Below are 18,314 nucleotides of genomic sequence, written 5' to 3'. Positions count from 1 at the left end.
GGAAGACAATTTAGAAAACAAAGACAATTTAGGAAACAAATAAGTGCGTAAGGAACGTCCTCCCTTCCACCTAAGTTACATTTAACCATTTTTTATTTCTACAGACAGAAAGTATATGTGTGGTGTGTTTCAGTCTGTCACCGTGTGCCCGGTTTGCTTCTGTCAGGGACGACCTCGTCTACAACGAACGCTCCCAAACCTCGTCTACAACGAACTCTCCCAAACCTCGTCTACAACGAACTCTCCCAAACCTCGTCTACAACGAACGCTCCCAAACCTCGTCTACAACGAACGCTGCCAAACCTCGTCTACAACGAACTCTCCCAAACCTCGTCTACAACGAACTCTCCCAAACCTCGTCTACAACGAACGCTCCCAAACCTCGTCTACAACGAACTCTCCCAAACCTCGTCTACAACGAACGCTCCCAAACCTCGTCTACAACGAACGCTGCCAAACCTCGTCTACAACGAACTCTCCCAAACCTCGTCTACAACGAACTCTCCCAAACCTCGTCTACAACGAACGCTCCCAAACCTCGTCTACAACGAACTCTCCCAAACCTCGTCTACAACGAACTCTCCCAAACCTCGTCTACAACGAACGCTCCCAAACCTCGTCTACAACGAACGCTCCCAAACCTCGTCTACAACGAACTCTCCCAAACCTCGTCTACAACGAACTCACCCAAACCTCGTCTACAACGAACTCTCCCAAACCTCGTCTACAACGAACTCACCCAAACCTCGTCTACAACGAACGCTGCCAAACCTCGTCTACAACGAACGCTCCCAAACCTCGTCTACAACGAACGCTCCCAAACCTCGTCTACAACGAACGCTCCCAAACCTCGTCTAAAACGAACGCTGCCAAACCTCGTCTACAACGAACTCACCCAAACCTCGTCTACAACGAACGCTGCCAAACCTCGTCTACAACGAACGCTCCCAAACCTCGTCTACAACGAACGCTCCCAAAGCTCGTCTACAACGAACTCACCCAAACCTCGTCTACAACGAACTCTCCCAAACTTCGTCTACAACGAACGCTGCCAAACCTCGTCTACAACGAACTCACCCAAACCTCGTCTACAACGAACGCTGCCAAACCTCGTCTACAACGAACTCACCCAAACCTCGTCTACAACGAACGCTCCCAAACCTCGTCTACAACGAACGCTCCCAAACCTCGTCTACAACGAACGCTCCCAAACCTCGTCTACAACGAACGCTCCCAAACCTCGTCTACAACGAACGCTCCCAAACCTCGTCTACAACGAACGCTCCCAAACCTCGTCTACAACGAACGCTGCCAAACCTCGTCTACAACGAACGCTCCCAAACCTCGTCTACAACGAACGCTCCCAAACCTCGTCTACAACGAACTCTCCCAAACCTCGTCTACAACGAACGCTCCCAAACCTCGTCTACAACGAACGCTCCCAAACCTCGTCTACAACGAACGCTCCCAAACCTCGTCTACAACGAACGCTCCCAAACCTCGTCTACAACGAACTCTCCCAAACCTCGTCTACAACGAACTCTCCCAAACCTCGTCTACAACGAACGCTCCCAAACCTCGTCTACAACGAACGCTGCCAAACCTCGTCTACAACGAACGCTCCCAAACCTCGTCTACAACGAACGCTCCCAAACCTCGTCTACAACGAACGCTGCCAAACCTCGTCTACAACGAACGCTGCCAAACCTCGTCTACAACGAACGCTCCCAAACCTCGTCTACAACGAACGCTCCCAAACCTCGTCTACAACGAACTGTCCCAAACCTCGTCTACAACGAACGCTCCCAAACCTCGTCTACAACGAACTCTCCCAAACCTCGTCTACAACGAACGCTCCCAAACCTCGTCTACAACGAACGCTCCCAAACCTCGTCTACAACGAACGCTCCCAAACCTCGTCTACAACGAACGCTCCCAAACCTCGTCTACAACGAACGCTCCCAAAGACGACCTCGTGGTGTCTTAAGGCCTCGGTATGCTTCTCCGTCGCTATCCGTCAATCCGACTCTGTGATAACTAAACCTTTCGAAGTTCTCTGTTGGGACGTCGGATACCCAATGCAGTTCCCCTCCCGATCAGTAGGCGGCGCTACGTTAGACGACCCAATCTGGCGACGTCTATGGTGAAAGTGGCTGATCGGTGGTTCACCTTCCGGCTCCGTTCCTCCTCACAGTGAACGATGGCGACCGAGAGAGAAAGACTGTTGTTGGAGTTGGAGCTTGTTGATGTTGAAATGCAAATAATTCTGACCAAATGTTGACCGGCACACAGTAAACTCTTTCAGAAATGGCAGCATTGTTGTTCTGAGAGGAAGGAGCTAAACCGGAAAAGTGATCCAGGAAATGATGTTGTTAGCCGACCAATCACAGCCCTTGCGGTCTCCACGAGTCTAGGAAGAGAAGATAGAGAAGATAGAAGATAGATAGGAAGAGCGTCTCTGTAGGCGACCGTAAATCAGGCTTAAAGTTGGTCACCAGCAGGAACCCTTTAGAATTGGCAGAAACGCTTCATGTTGCCGTTCCTCTGATAATAACTGGGTCACAGAATTTTCTACCTCTGAGCTGTGAGAGTTGTTTCCTCTCTCCGGCCCCCCTACCTCCACCCTCCATCCATTCCTTTCCTCTTGCTCAACGCGGCCCCCTCCCAGCCCGTGGAAAGTCAGAGCTGCTGGGAGACAATGGTCTTTCTGTAAGCACCACTTTTATATTAGCTGCAGGGTGTGAACCAGCCTGAGTGTGTCAGACCTGCTGCTCCCCAGAGGTTAATGAACCTGCTTAAACCCGTCAGAACCGAGTCCTGATGCAGGTCAATGTTCAGATCTCACATCTGTCAGAGTTTACCACCACCCTAACCTTTTTCTTTCCCCCCCGTCTCTTAGATGAGTTTGGAGCTGAAGGCTTCTCGGACCAGGGCCCCTCTCACGGGGGCTCCTTCAGGGGGGGTCCTCCGTCGAACTCCTTCGAGGGCCAGGACCAGAGTCTAGTTCCGGGTCCAGCTCCGGGGATCGGCTTCACTCCGGGGTCTGTTCCGTCGGGCCCCCCGACCACGAACTACAACAACATCCAGATCCCGCCGGGGGCCCACGCCCCGGCCAACACTCCCGCAGAGCTGCCCCCGCCTTCAGGTACGAGCTGCCGCCTCCTCCGGGTCACTTCCTGTTGAATGAAGCGGGTAGAAACCTGTGAATCTGTTTCACCTGCCTTCATACGTCCCCGCAGAGGATGCTATGATGCCAGGAGAAGCAAGTCAGAGCTTCAAACCTGTAAAAGGTCATGAAGTAAAAAGGTCATGTCAACCTGCAGTTTATCCAACATTAGCTGTGGCTCCTCTGGGGCCCAGTGTGAGTCTCTCCAGCTGTTTTCCAGCTGTTTCCTGTGCATCTGTGTGCATTTGTGTGCTCGCAGGCTGTAGGCGCTGTTCACCTGGTTGGTGTGTTTTCCACTTTAACACACTGACGTAGCTTGGTTTGGTTGGCTTGTAGTAGCTTGGTTTGGTTAGCTTGTGGTAGCTTGGTTTGGTTGGCTTGTAGTAGCTTGGTTTGGTTAGCTTGTGGTAGCTTGGTTTGGTTAGCTTGTAGTAACCTGGTTTGGTTATCTTGTAGTAGCTTGGTTTGGTTATCTTGTAGTAGCTTGGTTTGGTTAGCTTGTAGTAGCCTGGTTTGGTTAGCTTGTAGTAGCTTGGTTTTGTTAGTTTGTAGTAGCTTCGTTTGGTTAGTTTGTAGTGGCTTGGTTTGGTTAGCTTGTAGTAGCCTTGTTTGGTTAGCTTGAAATAGCTTGGTTTGGTTGGCTTGTAGTAGTTTGGTTTGGTTAGCTTGTAGTAGTTTGGTTAGCCTGTAGTAGCCTTGTTTGGTTAGCTTATAGTAGCCTGGTTTGGTTAGCTTGTAGTAGCCTGGTTTGGTTAGCTTGTAGTAGCTTGGTTTTGTTAGTTTGTAGTAGCTTAGTTTGGTTAGCTTGTAGTAGCTTCGTTTGGTTAGCTTGTAGTAGCTTGGTTTGGTTAGCTTGTAGTAGCCTTGTTTGGTTAGCTTGAAATAGCTTGGTTTGGTTGGCTTGTAGTAGTTTGGTTTGGTTGGCTTGTAGTAGCTTGATTTGGTTAGCTTGTAGTAGCCTGGTTTGGTTAGCTTGTAGTAGCCTGGTTTGGTTAGCTTGTAGTAGCCTGGTTTGGTTAGCTTGTAGTAGCCTGGTTTGGTTGGCTTGTAGTAGCTTGATTTGGTTAGCTTGTAGTAGCCTGGTTTGGTTGGCTTGTAGTAGCTTGATTTGGTTGGCTTGTAGTAGCCTGGTTTGGTTAGCTTGTAGTAGCCTGGTTTGGTTAGCTTATAGTAGTTTGGTTTGGTTAGCCTGTAGTAGCTCGGTTTGGTTGCACAAACTCGATGCCCAACGGAACATTCTCCATCGCGTTGTTTGTTTCTTTCTGACGGCGACAACAACAGGAATATCGTCTCCTTTGACTTCCGGGTCACGACCCCGGGAAAACATCTGGAGCATGCGCAGAACGCAAAGTCTGATTCACCACGTGCTTCAGCGTCTACAAGCAGGTTTAGAGTGACTTTCAACCCAGTTATCTCGGGGTCTGAATCCGATCCAGTTCTTAGTCAGATTAAGGTGTCTACATGCACTTAATAACTCAATCTGATTGTAATTTAGCCAATAATCCGATCCTTTCAGTGCCATGTGACCCCACTGAGTGAGTCTGAGATGCCAGCATGTTCCAGAACTCCTGCTTCCTCCTGGTTAGCGGTCCCAGTTTTAAGTCTTTTTTTTTTTTTAAACAATATCTTTATTGAATGTTCTTTGTAAAAAAAGACATACAAGAACAAAAAACAATGGACAAGAGTGTAAAATAATGCAGAAGTGTACCAACATACAACAGTACCAACAGACTGAAACACAAACATGGCTGTCGGAGAGCCTCCTCTATGAAGGTGCATAATCATGAGTCCGCAGAAGATATATTATATTTATAGTCCAAGGGGGCAGGGGAAGAAAGAACTGAGTCATGCAGAAGTTGCTGTACCGTTCCAAGCCCATCCATCAGATGTGACAAGTCATTGTCCTTCATATGATTAATGAAGCGACCCCAAACATTATGAAATACCTCCCGTCTGTCTTTGAGAGTGTAAGAGATTTTTTCCAGAGGTAAACAAGAAGTTAGTTCCCTAAACCACACAGCGATAGTGGGTTTACCTAAGGTTTTCCATGAAAAGGCTATTGTCCTTTTTGCTTGTAGAGAACACATATTTATAAACATTTTTTCTTTTTATCTGTGGTTTCCACATCCAGCTGACATATCTGATGGCGTCCAACACACCTGCAGACTGTTCAGGTGCCATAAAATCCAGCTGTGGTGAAACCAGCCCAGAATCAGGGGTGGATCAGAGTGCTTCCACACTCTGGCTGTGTTCGAAACAGCCTACTGCATACTATATACTACATACTGCATACTGCATACTGCATACTACATACTGCATACTGCGTACTACATACTACATACTACATACTGCATACTACATACTACATACTGCATACTACATACTACATACTGCATACTACATACTGCATACTACATACTACATACTACATACTGCATACTGCATACTACATACTGCATACTACGTACTGCATACTGCATACTGCATACTACGTACTGCATACTACATACTACATACTACATACTGCATACTACGTACTGCATACTACATACTACATACTGCATACTACATACTGCATACTACATACTGCGTACTACATACTACATACTGCATACTACATACTGCATACTACATACTGCATACTACATACTGCATACTGCATACTACATACTGCATACTACGTACTGCATACTGCATACTGCATACTACGTACTGCATACTACATACTACATACTACATACTGCATACTACGTACTGCATACTACATACTGCATACTACGTACTGCATACTGCATACTGCATACTACGTACTGCATACTACATACTACATACTACATACTGCATACTACGTACTGCATACTGCATACTGCATACTACGTACTGCATACTACATACTACATACTACATACTGCATACTACGTACTACATACTGCATACTACATACTACATACTGCATACTGCATACTACATACTACATACTGCATACTGCGTACTACATACTGCATACTGCGTACTACATACTGCATACTGCATACTACATACTGCATACTGCACACTGCGTACTACATACTGCATACTACATACTGCATACTGCATACTACATACTGCATACTGCATACTGCATACTGCATACTGCATACTACATACTGCATACTGCATACTACATACTGCATACTGCATACTACATACTGCATACTGCATACTGCATACTACATACTGCATACTGCATACTACATACTGCATACTACATACTACATACTGCATACTACATACTGCATACTGCATACTACATACTGCATACTGCATACTGCATACTGCGTACTACATACTGCATACTACATACTGCATACTACATACTGCATACTGCATACTGCATACTACATACTACATACTGCATACTGCGTACTACATACTGCATACTGCATACTGCATACTACATACTGCATACTGCATACTGCATACTACATACTCATCGATCAGACAGTATGCAGAGCGTTTACCCACAATGCATTTCGCTCCTGCCCGAGCTGAAATCAGCCGGCCTGAAGCTGATTTCCCTTAAGCTCTAAACTCTGTAAACTTTAGCAACATTTGAAACATTTTCAGGTGAGAAAGTAGTCGTTTAGATCCCCAACGTGTTGAAAACCTGACAAAATACCGGCTGTTTACAATTTTGTTCCCACGAATTCGGCGCTACTAAAGCTAGCCGCAGTGAGCTAACGCACTTCCGGTTATTTTCACAAAATAAATCACATCTTGGGTAGTTTGAGTATGAGTAGTAACCTCATGATGCATACCCAACATTTAGGAGAATCTAGTATGCATCCGGGAACTTAAAAAAAGTTAAAGTTAGTATGAGTAGTAGGAGTAGTAGGCGGTTTCGAACACACTCAGTGTCATTAATCAGGCTGTGACTGATCAGCAGGACTCTTTAGCTGCAGTCCGTGGTGTAATTTCTCTCTGATTTCCCCTGATGACGCAGAGCACGCGGCGGCCTCTCAGTTTCCTGGAGCCGCCGCCTCCCTGAGACACTCTCACACTCTCTTCAACAAATGAGTGTTTTGCGCTCGTCTCGAGGATAACGAGACGAGGGAAACGGCTCGAGAGTGAAGAGCACACCGGACGCTCAAAGAGCTCAAAGGGCTCAGAAAGCTTGAGGCCTGGGAGACTTAATTGGCCCCTTGTGGCAGATTGTTTGAAGACAAAAGGTTGCGTAACGGTGAGTGTGCGAAGGAAAAGGTTTTGTTTTGCTCCTGGTTCAAACAGCGCGCTGGCAGAGCCGTGCAAACACAGTTGGAAACCTTCGTCTGGCTGGCGTTGGATGACTTAACGGGTTCCAGGGTGTGTGCTGCAGCGCTCACACAGATGATGGGAAGCTCTGCTTTCCCCTTTCAGTGTGAAAGGATGCTCCACCTGAAGAGAAAACGGGAAAACGTTGATGTTTTCCTGCTTTTCTGGAGCTGCAGAAGCAGTGAAACACGAGAGAGAAACTCATTAAAGTGCATTAAAGTGTCAGAGCTGGAGTCCAAACAGGTATTAGGAAGAAAGGATGATGAGAAGCTCCTGTTGCTTCACTTTAGCCCCACGTTTGCACCATATTTACAATGTTTATGGTGTTTCTCTTTGGACATTTTCTGCTTATTCAGTCCAGTTTGTTTTTATTTAAGCCACTTAAAGTTTCTTTCAGCTTCTCAGCTGTGAAAAGGTTCTGATTTCTGTCATTTAAAGTCATTTAAAGTGATTTAAACACAAAAACTGAAGCATGAAGTGCCAGAATTTTACATGTAACACAAAACACACAAAGATTTTTCCATCAACTGAAAGTCAAAAAAACACTTTTCTGTTACTAACTGTAAAAATGTGTTTTTTCTTTTTCTTTTTCTCTGACCTACAAAATAAATGGACCCAAACATGAGTAATAAAACTGTTCTTTTTGCAGAAAAGTTCCAGATTAAAACACTGATGTTCAGTTAGTTTAGATTCAAATGATCCCAGAGGACAAAAGTGAGGAAAGTTAATGCTTTTATACTGAAAAAAAAGGGTAAATTATGACTGAAAGTCGTTGTTTTGCAACAAAATTAAGGAAGTGAGTCAAATCTGTTAGATGGAACAGATAAAGTAAATCTATTTAAAGTCATGGAAACTAAAGATGGAGCAGAAGTCCTGATCCAGATCTCATTTCTTTACATTTTCCTTCCAAGCAGCCAGACTTTCCTGTTATATTTTACAGCGGTCTCGATCCATGGCTTTTATTTGGACATTTTCTGCCTTTTTCATCCATTTTCAGTTCAGATTAATGTGTTTTTCTTTGTTAAGCCACTTAACTCTGAGCTGTGAAGCATTCAGGCAGGAAAAAGGCTCCTAACTCAAGGGATGAACCAGTGTTGTGTCCACATTTTAAACTGGATCTTTAGGCACTTTGTTCCCAGCAGCCTGTCACAGAGACACATCATTTGTTCCCATTTCTTTAGCTGCATCTGTGAAAAACAGCTTCATAGTTTCAACTTTTTTGTACATTTACGTTTAAAACTGCTTTCAGTTACCAAAAGAGTCAAATTAATATAAGACATTCAGTTTAACAAAAATCCTAATCCCAAAATAATGAACGTTATCACGTCTAAAAGTAGAAAAGTAGGAAAAAAACAGACAATAATAAGAATTATATGTTATTCAACATCAAGAAAAAGTCAATAAGATTCAATTTAAAGCTTAAAAAGGAATATAAGATATAATCTAATGACTAATTATGGAACAATTCATATAAATTAAATGATTAAACTGTTTTATGCCACCAGAAATGAATCATCTAGAAGCTCTTTGTGGGTTTTAGACTGGAATTAAGATTTGTTCCCATTTCTTTAGCTGCATGTGTGAAAAACAGCAAAGATAACACAGTGTGACAGACAGAAAACAGGATTTCTGCAGCAACAAGCTGATTCCCAAAGAGCTGTTAGCTGAAAACTTGGCATATCTCAGCATGGTGTGCAGTGTGTCCTTAAAACATTTGAGGAAACTGGACAAGTGGAGGACAGAAGAAGAAGTGTCAGGCCTAAAGAACTTCTTTCTGATCATTTGTTTCTGTTGCCCCGCAGACGCTGCTAAACCCACGCCTGCACCTCGCTCAGCGCCAGCCGTCGACCCCGCACTGCTCAGCGCTCAGCAGCAGGGTAAGAACACACGTGCACACTCACATGCACTATCCCAGGGATGGTTTCCTCTCTGAGCTCTGCCTGGTACTCAGAAGGTTTAAAGAACCAGACTTCTGTTCAGCCTGTGGGAACCAGCAGAGGATCTGATCCTGATCCTGAACTGTGTTTAAGTTGAGCTGCTCGGCTTCTTTTAGCATCACAGAGCAGATAAATCCTCCTCCTGAGCATCTGTGTCTCACTGAGGAATACAGCCGCTTTGGGGAAAACAATCAAATCTGCTTAAAAAAGAAGATGAAGGATGTTTTTATCAGCTTTCAGATGTGCAGACTGTTCCACCTGACGCACCTTTAACCCATTAAAGCTGAAACCTTCTTTAAAAACTGAGTTAGAAACCAACCTTCCAGCCATCTGAGGGCCTGAAGCCTTGGGTTTTTCACTGGAAAACATTTAAAAGAAATGATAAAAGAGGCCTTGGTGTTGGACGGCCCCCCCGCTGAGAGACCTTTATAGGTTTGTACGGGTTGTTTTACAGCTGCTGGCGTTTGAAGTGGTCACCGACGCGCTTTAACGTGTTTCAGGAGACGATCTGAGAGCCTCTGAGCCGCATCAGGAGGCCGCGGCGCTGTGAGCGGCGTGCAGCCGTCAGGTGACTCAGCTCTGCCTTTAGATTAAAAAGGGGAGGAAGATGCAGTTAGTCTGATAGAAGCCACATCAGGAGGGGGTTAAGGTGGAAACCAGGGTCTGTCGGGTTGAGGTCAGGACTCTGTGCAGGCCGGTCAGGTTCTCCCACACCTAACCGGCTCATCCAGGTGTTTATAGAAGATGTAATGTAAGAATCTGTGCGGCGTCCTGTAATGTGATGTCATGATGTATCACAGTGATACTCACTATTTATTTCACCGGAGCCACATTGGCAGCTAAATCGAGGTTAGAGCCACTTTTACCACAACATACTAAAGTCTCCTTTTGCAAATATGCATTTCTACATCTAAAACATCAACACAGCCAATACATTTTCAGTTCAGACCACATTTACCTTAATACTGGGATGAGCGGAAGCTGGCCTGCATGTCCTCGACTTTCTTTATGTTGTATTTGTAGTTTGTTGTTGTAATCATAGTGAGACATTCAGGATGAGCATGGTTTCTGTGCTGGTTTCTGTGCTGGTTTCTGTGCTGGTTTTTGTGCTGGTTTCTGTGCTGGTTTTTGCCCTTTTTTAATTAAAAACTGATCCATTGTGCCTGCATCTCACGCTGGCTAAAGGAGCTAGCGTGCACTGGCTAAAGGAGCTAGCGTGCATTGGCTAAAGGAGCTAGCGTGCGCTGGCTAAAGGAGCTAGCGTGCGCTGGCTAAAGGAGCTAGCGTGCATTGGCTAAAGGAGCTAGCGTGCGCTGGCTAAAGGAGCTAGCGTGCACTGGCTAAAGGAGCTAGCGTGCGCTGGCTAAAGGAGCTAGCGTGCGCTGGCTAAAGGAGCTAGCGTGCGCTGGCTAAAGGAGCTAGCGTGCGCTGGCTAAAGGAGCTAGCGTGCACTGGCTAAAGGAGCTAGCGTGTACTGGCTAAAGGAGCTAGCGTGTACTGGCTAAAGGAGCTAGCGTGCATTGGCTAAAGGAGCTAGTGTGCACTGGCTAAAGGAGCTAGCGTGCATTGGCTAAAGGAGCTAGCGTGCTCTGAGGTCAAGTGTGCCGGTGGTTTAAGCGGGCTGCGTTGCCAGGTTTAACAGAGCCCCCTTTAGGAAACACCATTAAGCCTTAATTAATACTTAATAAAAATACTTCATACTGTGCAGTATTCGCTGTGTGTTATTTGAAAAAATTTATTGTTATTGTTACCATATTGTTATAAGCTACTATGCAAGTGCGAGCCGCCAGTTAAAGCTTGAGGAGCCGCACAATGAGTATCTCTGCTGTAACGTGTCGGTCGGTGTTGGGCGGTGTGGTTCGGCGGCGCGCCGAGGCGACCACATGATGGCAGCTTTCCATAAAGGAGCGCTCTGCTGTGCCCTGAACGCCAGACCAGGAGAAACAGCGGTGAAAAGAGGCGGGACAGGAGACGCCGACGTGTGATTGGACCCGGTCGTCTGTCTGTGTAACGTCATTACAGCCACACCGCCGCCTCCTCGCCACGGTCTGCACTGTGATTAGCTGCTGCTGGTGGCGAGCCGCAGGGACGCATCACGTTCCCATCACTCCCACAGGCGGCAGGTTACTGAGACTCCAGGCTGCTGCTGTTCATTTACTCAGTTTGTGCATACTCAGACAGTATGCAGAGCGTTTACCCACAATGCATTTCGCTCCTGCCCGAGCCGAAATCAGCCGGCCTGAAGCTGATTTCCCTTAAGCTCTAAACTCTGTAAACTTTAGCAACATTTGAAACATTTTCAGGTGAGAAAGTAGTCGTTTAGATCCCCAACGTGTTGAAAACCTGACAAAATACCGGCTGTTTACAATTTTGTTCCCACGAATTCGGCGCTACTAAAGCTAGCCGCAGTGAGCAACGCACTTCCGGTTATTTTCACAAAATAAAATACCCGTTGCCTTTTATCATAGGGAAAGCCATTACCATACAATTGGTGCTTTTGTTTTGAAAACAGGAAGTGAACCTACCCTCGTTGTAGCTAGCTTGAAACTGCCGTTTTGACAGGAAATGACGATCGGCGACGTCACGTTACGTTGCATCTTGGGTAGTTTGAGTATGAGTAGTAACCTCATGATGCATACCCAACATTTAGGAGAATCTAGTATGCATCCGGGAACTTCTGCTTACTCAAACTCGCATACTAACTCAGAAAGTTAGTATGAGTAGTAGGAGAAGTATGCGGTTTGGAACGCAGCCTTTGTGATGCAGGCGAGCCGCCGCGGTCATGTGACGAAGCAGCGCTCTGAGTAACCTCACAGGCTGTGTGTCAGAGCGGCTTCTGAATGTTCTCCAGAGTCAACAGCAGGAACCGGTCCGTGTTGAAGCTGCCTCAGTCACCACATCGTTCAGACGGAGCCGCCATGCTTCTGCTCTCTGCAGGCATGTTGCACCATCGCTGGGTAACACCCCGCCTCTAACAAATCTGCCGGCTGCTCGGCCTCACGCCGTCAGATTTGATGTGGAAACGCTGGCCTGCTCAAACAGCTGAAATGAATTCAGCCCTGAAACTCCTCGGCTCTGCTCTAGTTTCCAGCAGGAAACTCTCACGGTGTTGCAGAGATTTGAAATAAAAGCGTGAAGAGGCTGTAAGTGGTGCTGAGCTGCAGTTAAAGATTGATGCTGTACATGATGTCAGCTGGTTTCCTTTCATCTCTTTTATTCCTTGGCGCCGGCCTGCGGCTCTCTGGATGGTTCCTCGTGCCTCCCACCTCTCAGACCGTCCTCCTCATCGCTCTCCTCGCACAGCGCTGTGGTTTCTGGCCGTTTCTCAGCTTTTTTCTCCTCATTTTTCCACTATTTTCCCTCCCGTCTCTCAAACTCTTCCCATCGTTGGGAGTATGCAGTCAGCATATTTTGCGAGTAGAGAGATCAGCCAAGGGGATTAGAGGCTTATGGTGCAACATTATTCACTTGTTTTTCCCTGTTCCTCTGCAGGACAGCTTTAAGAGCCCAGGACCCTGTTTTATGAACACAGTTGGGGCCAAAAGAGACATTATCTGTGGCTCCGCTGCTTCGGCACCGCTTCTCAGAGAGGTCCGGGGAGCTTCGGGGGTCCTTTTATGGGGTTCCCACCATGCAAACCTCTAAGATTTGATGTTGCTGTGCTGTACACCCCCAGAATAAATCACCCCAATGTTTTAACCCACCAACAAAGGGAAAGTTGGGTGATGGCAGATAGAAGTTTAGTTGGAGCTTCATGTTTTATGTTTCATCGCGGAGCCTCTCTGTTCTCAGATAAATCTTCTATCCACCACGATGCGTTTTCATCTCCCCAGACCTGTGAAACCCTGCTGAATGCTCCTCTTTGTTTCCATTCGCCTGTGATTGTCGTCGCTTATGGTTTCCACATGCTGTTTGCAGTGCGCTGTGAGCTGATAGAGAGCTCCTGTCGGGTCGTAATGGTGGAAATGGTCCAAGTGTTAATGTGACGGCTCATCTCTTCACTGGCAGCTTCGGTGATGTTAAAAACATCAGAGCTCCGTTAGGTTGGGATCCTTCTTCTGCAGCTCAGAGCTGTTTTCCAGGTTTAAACGTTTCCAGTCACATTAAAGACCTTTTTATTCTCAATGCACCCATTTTAAGTATGTAATAAGTAGGAGTTAAACCCCCCAACATCCCACCCACCGTATACTGCATACTGCATACTGCATACTGCATACTGCATACTACATACTGCATACTGCATACTACATACTGCATACTACATACTGCATACTGCATACTGCATACTACATACTGCATACTGCATACTGCATACTGCATACTGCATACTACATACTGAATACTACATACTGCATACTGCATACTACATACTACATACTACATACTGCATACTGCATACTGCATACTGCATACTACATACTGCATACTACATACTGCATACTACATACTGCATACTGCATACTGCATACTGCATACTACATACTGCATACTGCATACTGCATACTACATACTGCATACTGCATACTGCATACTACATACTGCATACTACATACTGCATACTACATACTACATACTGCATACTACATACTACATACTGCATACTACATACTGCATACTGCATACTGCATACTGCATACTGCATACTACATACTACATACTGCATACTGCATACTGCATACTACATACTACATACTTCCATACTACATACTCATCGATCAGACAGTATGCAGAGCGTTTACCCACAATGCATTTTGCTCCTGCCCGAGCCGAAATCAGCTGGCCTGAAGCTGATTTCTCTTAAGGTCTAAACCAGTGATACTCACTATTTTTTTTCACCAGAGCCACTTTTACCACAACATACTAAAGTCTCCTTTTGCAAATATGCATTTCTACATATAAAAAAGAAACAACACAGCCAATACATTTTCAATTCAGACCACTGGTTTCTGTGCTGGTTTTTGCCCTTTTTTAATTAAAAACCGATCCATTGTGCCTGCATCTCGCGCTGGCTAAAGGAGCTAGCGTGCTCTGCGGTTTAAGCGGGCTGCGTTGCCAGGTTTAACAGTTCCCCCTTTAGGAAATACCATTAAGCCTTAATTAATACTTAATAAAAATACTTAATACTACAAAAACCCAAACTTAATAAAAATACTTAATACTGTGCAGTATTCGCTGTGTGTTATTTGAAAAAAATTATTGTTATTGTTACCTCATTGTTATAAGCTACTATGCGAGTGCGAGCCGCCAATTACAGCATCTAGGAGCCGCGCAATGAGTATCTCTGCTGTAAACTCTGTAAACTTTAGCAACATTTGAAACATTTTCAGGAGAGAAAGTAGTTGTTTAGATTAGGAGAATCTAGTATGCATCCAGGAACTTCTCGCTTACTCAAACTCGCTTACTAACTCAAAAAGTTAGCAGGAGAAGTAGAAGAAGTATGCGGTTTCGAACACAGCCCAGGAGTTAAACCCTAAACTTCTCTGTGGTAAACTAGTTAGCATCAACTAAACAAACCTCATAACTTTCAGCGTATCTTATGGATTAGAATGCATACTAATGGAAAAACTGCCATAAAATGTGCGTTCTTTGTGGGAATATTATTTAATGTTATTTAATTTAATTGTAGGCGCCGTTACCTGGTGGTTCCAGGTTCATTTAGAGCAACAAACTGAACAACACTGTGTAATATCCGGCTCTTTCTGGATGATTTAATCTGAGTGGAGAGGAAATAAAACCCTTCACTATAACACTGATTGCTCCATTCATTCATTTTCCCTCTTTAGTCTTTATCGCACAGTTAAAATGAATCGCCCACCATCGGTTACACCTTTTATTTTGTTTCGGGGAACCCAACGGTGCACAGACATGAAATTAGAAGCCACTTAGCTGGCTGCTTACACCGGCCTTTAACAGCATTAAAGTCACTGACGGCTGAAAACTCATCACCTCATCACAGTGGTCCGTATCCAGGGGCGATGACACGGCGAGTGACCGGCACATATCCCCACGCACTCACATGTAGAGCCTCGTTTCCACTGTCAATACTACTTCTACTTCTTTATTTATAAAGCACTTTAAAACAACAGCAGCTGCGACAAAGTGCTGTACAGACGAAAATTAATAAACATGCAGAATATTGAAAAAGACAGCAGAAACAGTAAAACACAATAAACATGTGTTAAAAGCCAAAGATAAAAATGTGTCTTAAGAGGAGTTTTAAAAGTGGACAATAAAGGGACACTTCTGATATGTAACGGCAGATCGTTCCATAGTTTGGGAGCGGCAACAAACTCGTTAAAATTCAGGAAATTTAAAGCCATCCAGGCTTTAATGTCTTCAAGATATAGAAGTAGGGGCTTAATCGATAAGGCTCCTTTTTTTTTAGCGGTATGTATATTTGACTGTCGTCAGCATAACAATGAAAGGAGATCCAATGCTTTCTGAGTTTTGAACCCAAAGGAAGCAAATAAAGAGAAAAAAGCAGGGGGCCGAGGATTGAGCCCTGTGGAACCCCATAAAGTAGAGGAGCAGTGGAAACGGTACGGTGGTGTGGTACGGGTCGGGTTGCTTTGGGATAAAATATTTGGGTTTTTGTGCCTTTAATGGAAAGTTCAGAAAGACGGGAAGCAGGGGGCAGAGAGAGGGGGAACAACACGCAGCAAAGGTCCGTCCGATGCGGGACTCAAACCTGTTGCTCACAGGCTTTTATTTTGTAAAAGTCTGCTGCTGTCTGCTGTGGAACAGGAAAAGAAAGTAATCGGCGGATCCACCAAACATGGAGAAGGGTACGGAACTTTTACTCGGCCATTTTCATTTTAAAGTTCTTCCAGACGGCGGAGTCGACAGAACCAAAGTCATCTGTAAACACTGCCAAGTTGAATTGTCTTCTCAGCGTAGTAGTTCCAGTCTAAAATATCACTTAAAGGCAAAACACACAACTGATAGCAGCAAGTCATTCAAGGAAACAGACAGTGGAGCGAGGCTTCTACATAAAAACTACAGAAAGATGCTGATGTTAAAAGTGTGTTTGCACAACAAATGTTATGGCACTTTCATTCATATGGCAGCACATTTAAAATAAAGCTAAATGCTAAAAGCTATACGCTACTTTTGGATTCATTTTTGGATTCTGCGTACAAATGAGATTAATCGTGATTAATCAGGGAAATCATGTGATTAATTAGATTAAACATTTTAATCGTTGCCCAGCCCTATATTTTAGATTATAGGACAAGTTGTGCACCTTAGCAGAGCCATCTGTCGCACACGTCGGCGCCGCTGTCAGCATCTAGAGGAACTGTTTACATCTGGATGAACATTTGACCACAGAGTCGGTGGATTATCCACAGTTTGCTGACTCAGAACTTACCGTCAGACCCTCTCTGACTCATCAGAATGTTATTCTCTGAAAACACGAGTGTGTTTGGACTCTGTGGCGTGAAAACATCCAGCAGGTCGTGTTCTTTCATGGCGTCCCGTCCCACACCGAGTCTCGTGTTCCAGACCCTGAGGGATGGTTCGGGTTAGCAAAGACTGGGATGGAGGAGGTTTTAGATGTAAAGAAAGGAGGGAAACGTTAAACAAAAGGCTGATTCAGAGACGTGATCGAGTGTCCAGGGAGCCCAGGCAGAGATTCAGACTAAAAAAACAACGTAAAGACACGAGATGTGTGATAAGAAGGAGACGGGAAGGACCGGATCAAACAGCCTGTCACAGAGACGCATCATCTGTTCCCATTTCCTTAGAAAAACAGCAAAGATAACTCAGTCTGACAGGCAGAAAACAGTATTACCATGGAAACATCTGCAGATATTCACTTTAAAGCAATACTATGTAACATTTCTACCTTAAAATAACAGCTTGAAAAAAATTGTGCGGCTAGAATGAGTTTTAATATCACGATTGGCCTGTCTCCTATGCCCTTCGGGGGTCTGAGTTGGAATAACTGCGCTATGTAACTTTGCTGGAGCGGCCCGGGAGCTGAGCGGAAGTACTTCCACTTGCTTTCTGGCACACCTACCGCAAAAACAAATAGACCCCTCTCACGCTCCCAGGTATAAGGCTAAGCTAGCGCAACATTGTCAGTACGATCATCATGGCAGAGGCACAGAAGAAGACGTTGACTGATGAAGCAAGGAAGAGAAAGGCCGACAAAGCAAGAGACCATAACCGTACGTTACCTCCAAGCCTGTAGGGGGCGCTCCATAATGGGCTTTTTCAGAGCCGTATATAGAGAGAGTTCGGCCAACGATGGGTTCCAACGTTTGAGCTATCCCGCTTTGCTGATTGGTTCTGGGCTGGTCACGTGTTTCGTGGACGCCATGTTTGCTACCAATATTCATATTTCATACAGCGATCCCCACAGTGAGCTATATCAGAACACTTCAAATACATTATTAAGTTATTATTAGTTGTTATGCCAATATAATGCCAAGCTGCAGTGCATATGGCTGCAGTGTAAGACCGGGTCAGGGGGAACAACTACACCGTTTCCCCCGTGACAAAAAACTGAGGAAATTATGGAGATTAAGGTCAGAAGGAAGGACTGGAAAGCGACAGATTTCTCCGTGTTGTGTGAGGTAAATGTCATTTTTTTCTCTGACTTTTGTTAACAATTACTTAAAAAAATAAAGTCATAATAGCATTAATATATACCATGCTCTCAAAAACTCCTGACACCGCTTAAGAAATTAATTAAGTTTGAAGTTAGTCAAGCCTTATGCTAACCTTATGCTAGTTAGAAAATTAGCAGCTACTGTCATATCATCAGTAACTCGGATGCAATATAACACCTACTGTGAAAACAACGTGTGCATTTAATTCATGTCGATGTAGACAGCCACATTTCGGTAACACATAACTTTGCCTCAGTTACTAAGTTATTACTACTATCGGGCTAATGTTTGGTCCTTTATTCCCGC

General features: G+C 44.9%; 1 protein-coding gene across 1 annotated transcript in view; it reads left to right on the top strand.

Moving 5' to 3' along the window:
• vta1 (vesicle (multivesicular body) trafficking 1) overlaps positions 1-18,314 on the top strand; it is a 60,445-nt gene that overhangs the window by 38,298 nt on the left and 3,833 nt on the right. Inside the window, exons 6-7 of the mRNA XM_075458732.1 lie at positions 2,900-3,145; positions 9,259-9,333. Of these exons, the coding sequence (XP_075314847.1) occupies positions 2,900-3,145; positions 9,259-9,333 (321 nt within the window). The remainder of the gene's footprint in view (positions 1-2,899; positions 3,146-9,258; positions 9,334-18,314) is intronic.

The sequence above is a fragment of the Odontesthes bonariensis genome, chromosome 24 (assembly GCF_027942865.1).
Source record: "Odontesthes bonariensis isolate fOdoBon6 chromosome 24, fOdoBon6.hap1, whole genome shotgun sequence".
Classification (NCBI taxonomy): Eukaryota; Metazoa; Chordata; class Actinopteri; order Atheriniformes; family Atherinopsidae; genus Odontesthes; species Odontesthes bonariensis.
Note: the sequence above shows the minus strand (reverse complement) of the source record. Positions and strands in the feature narration are given on the sequence as shown.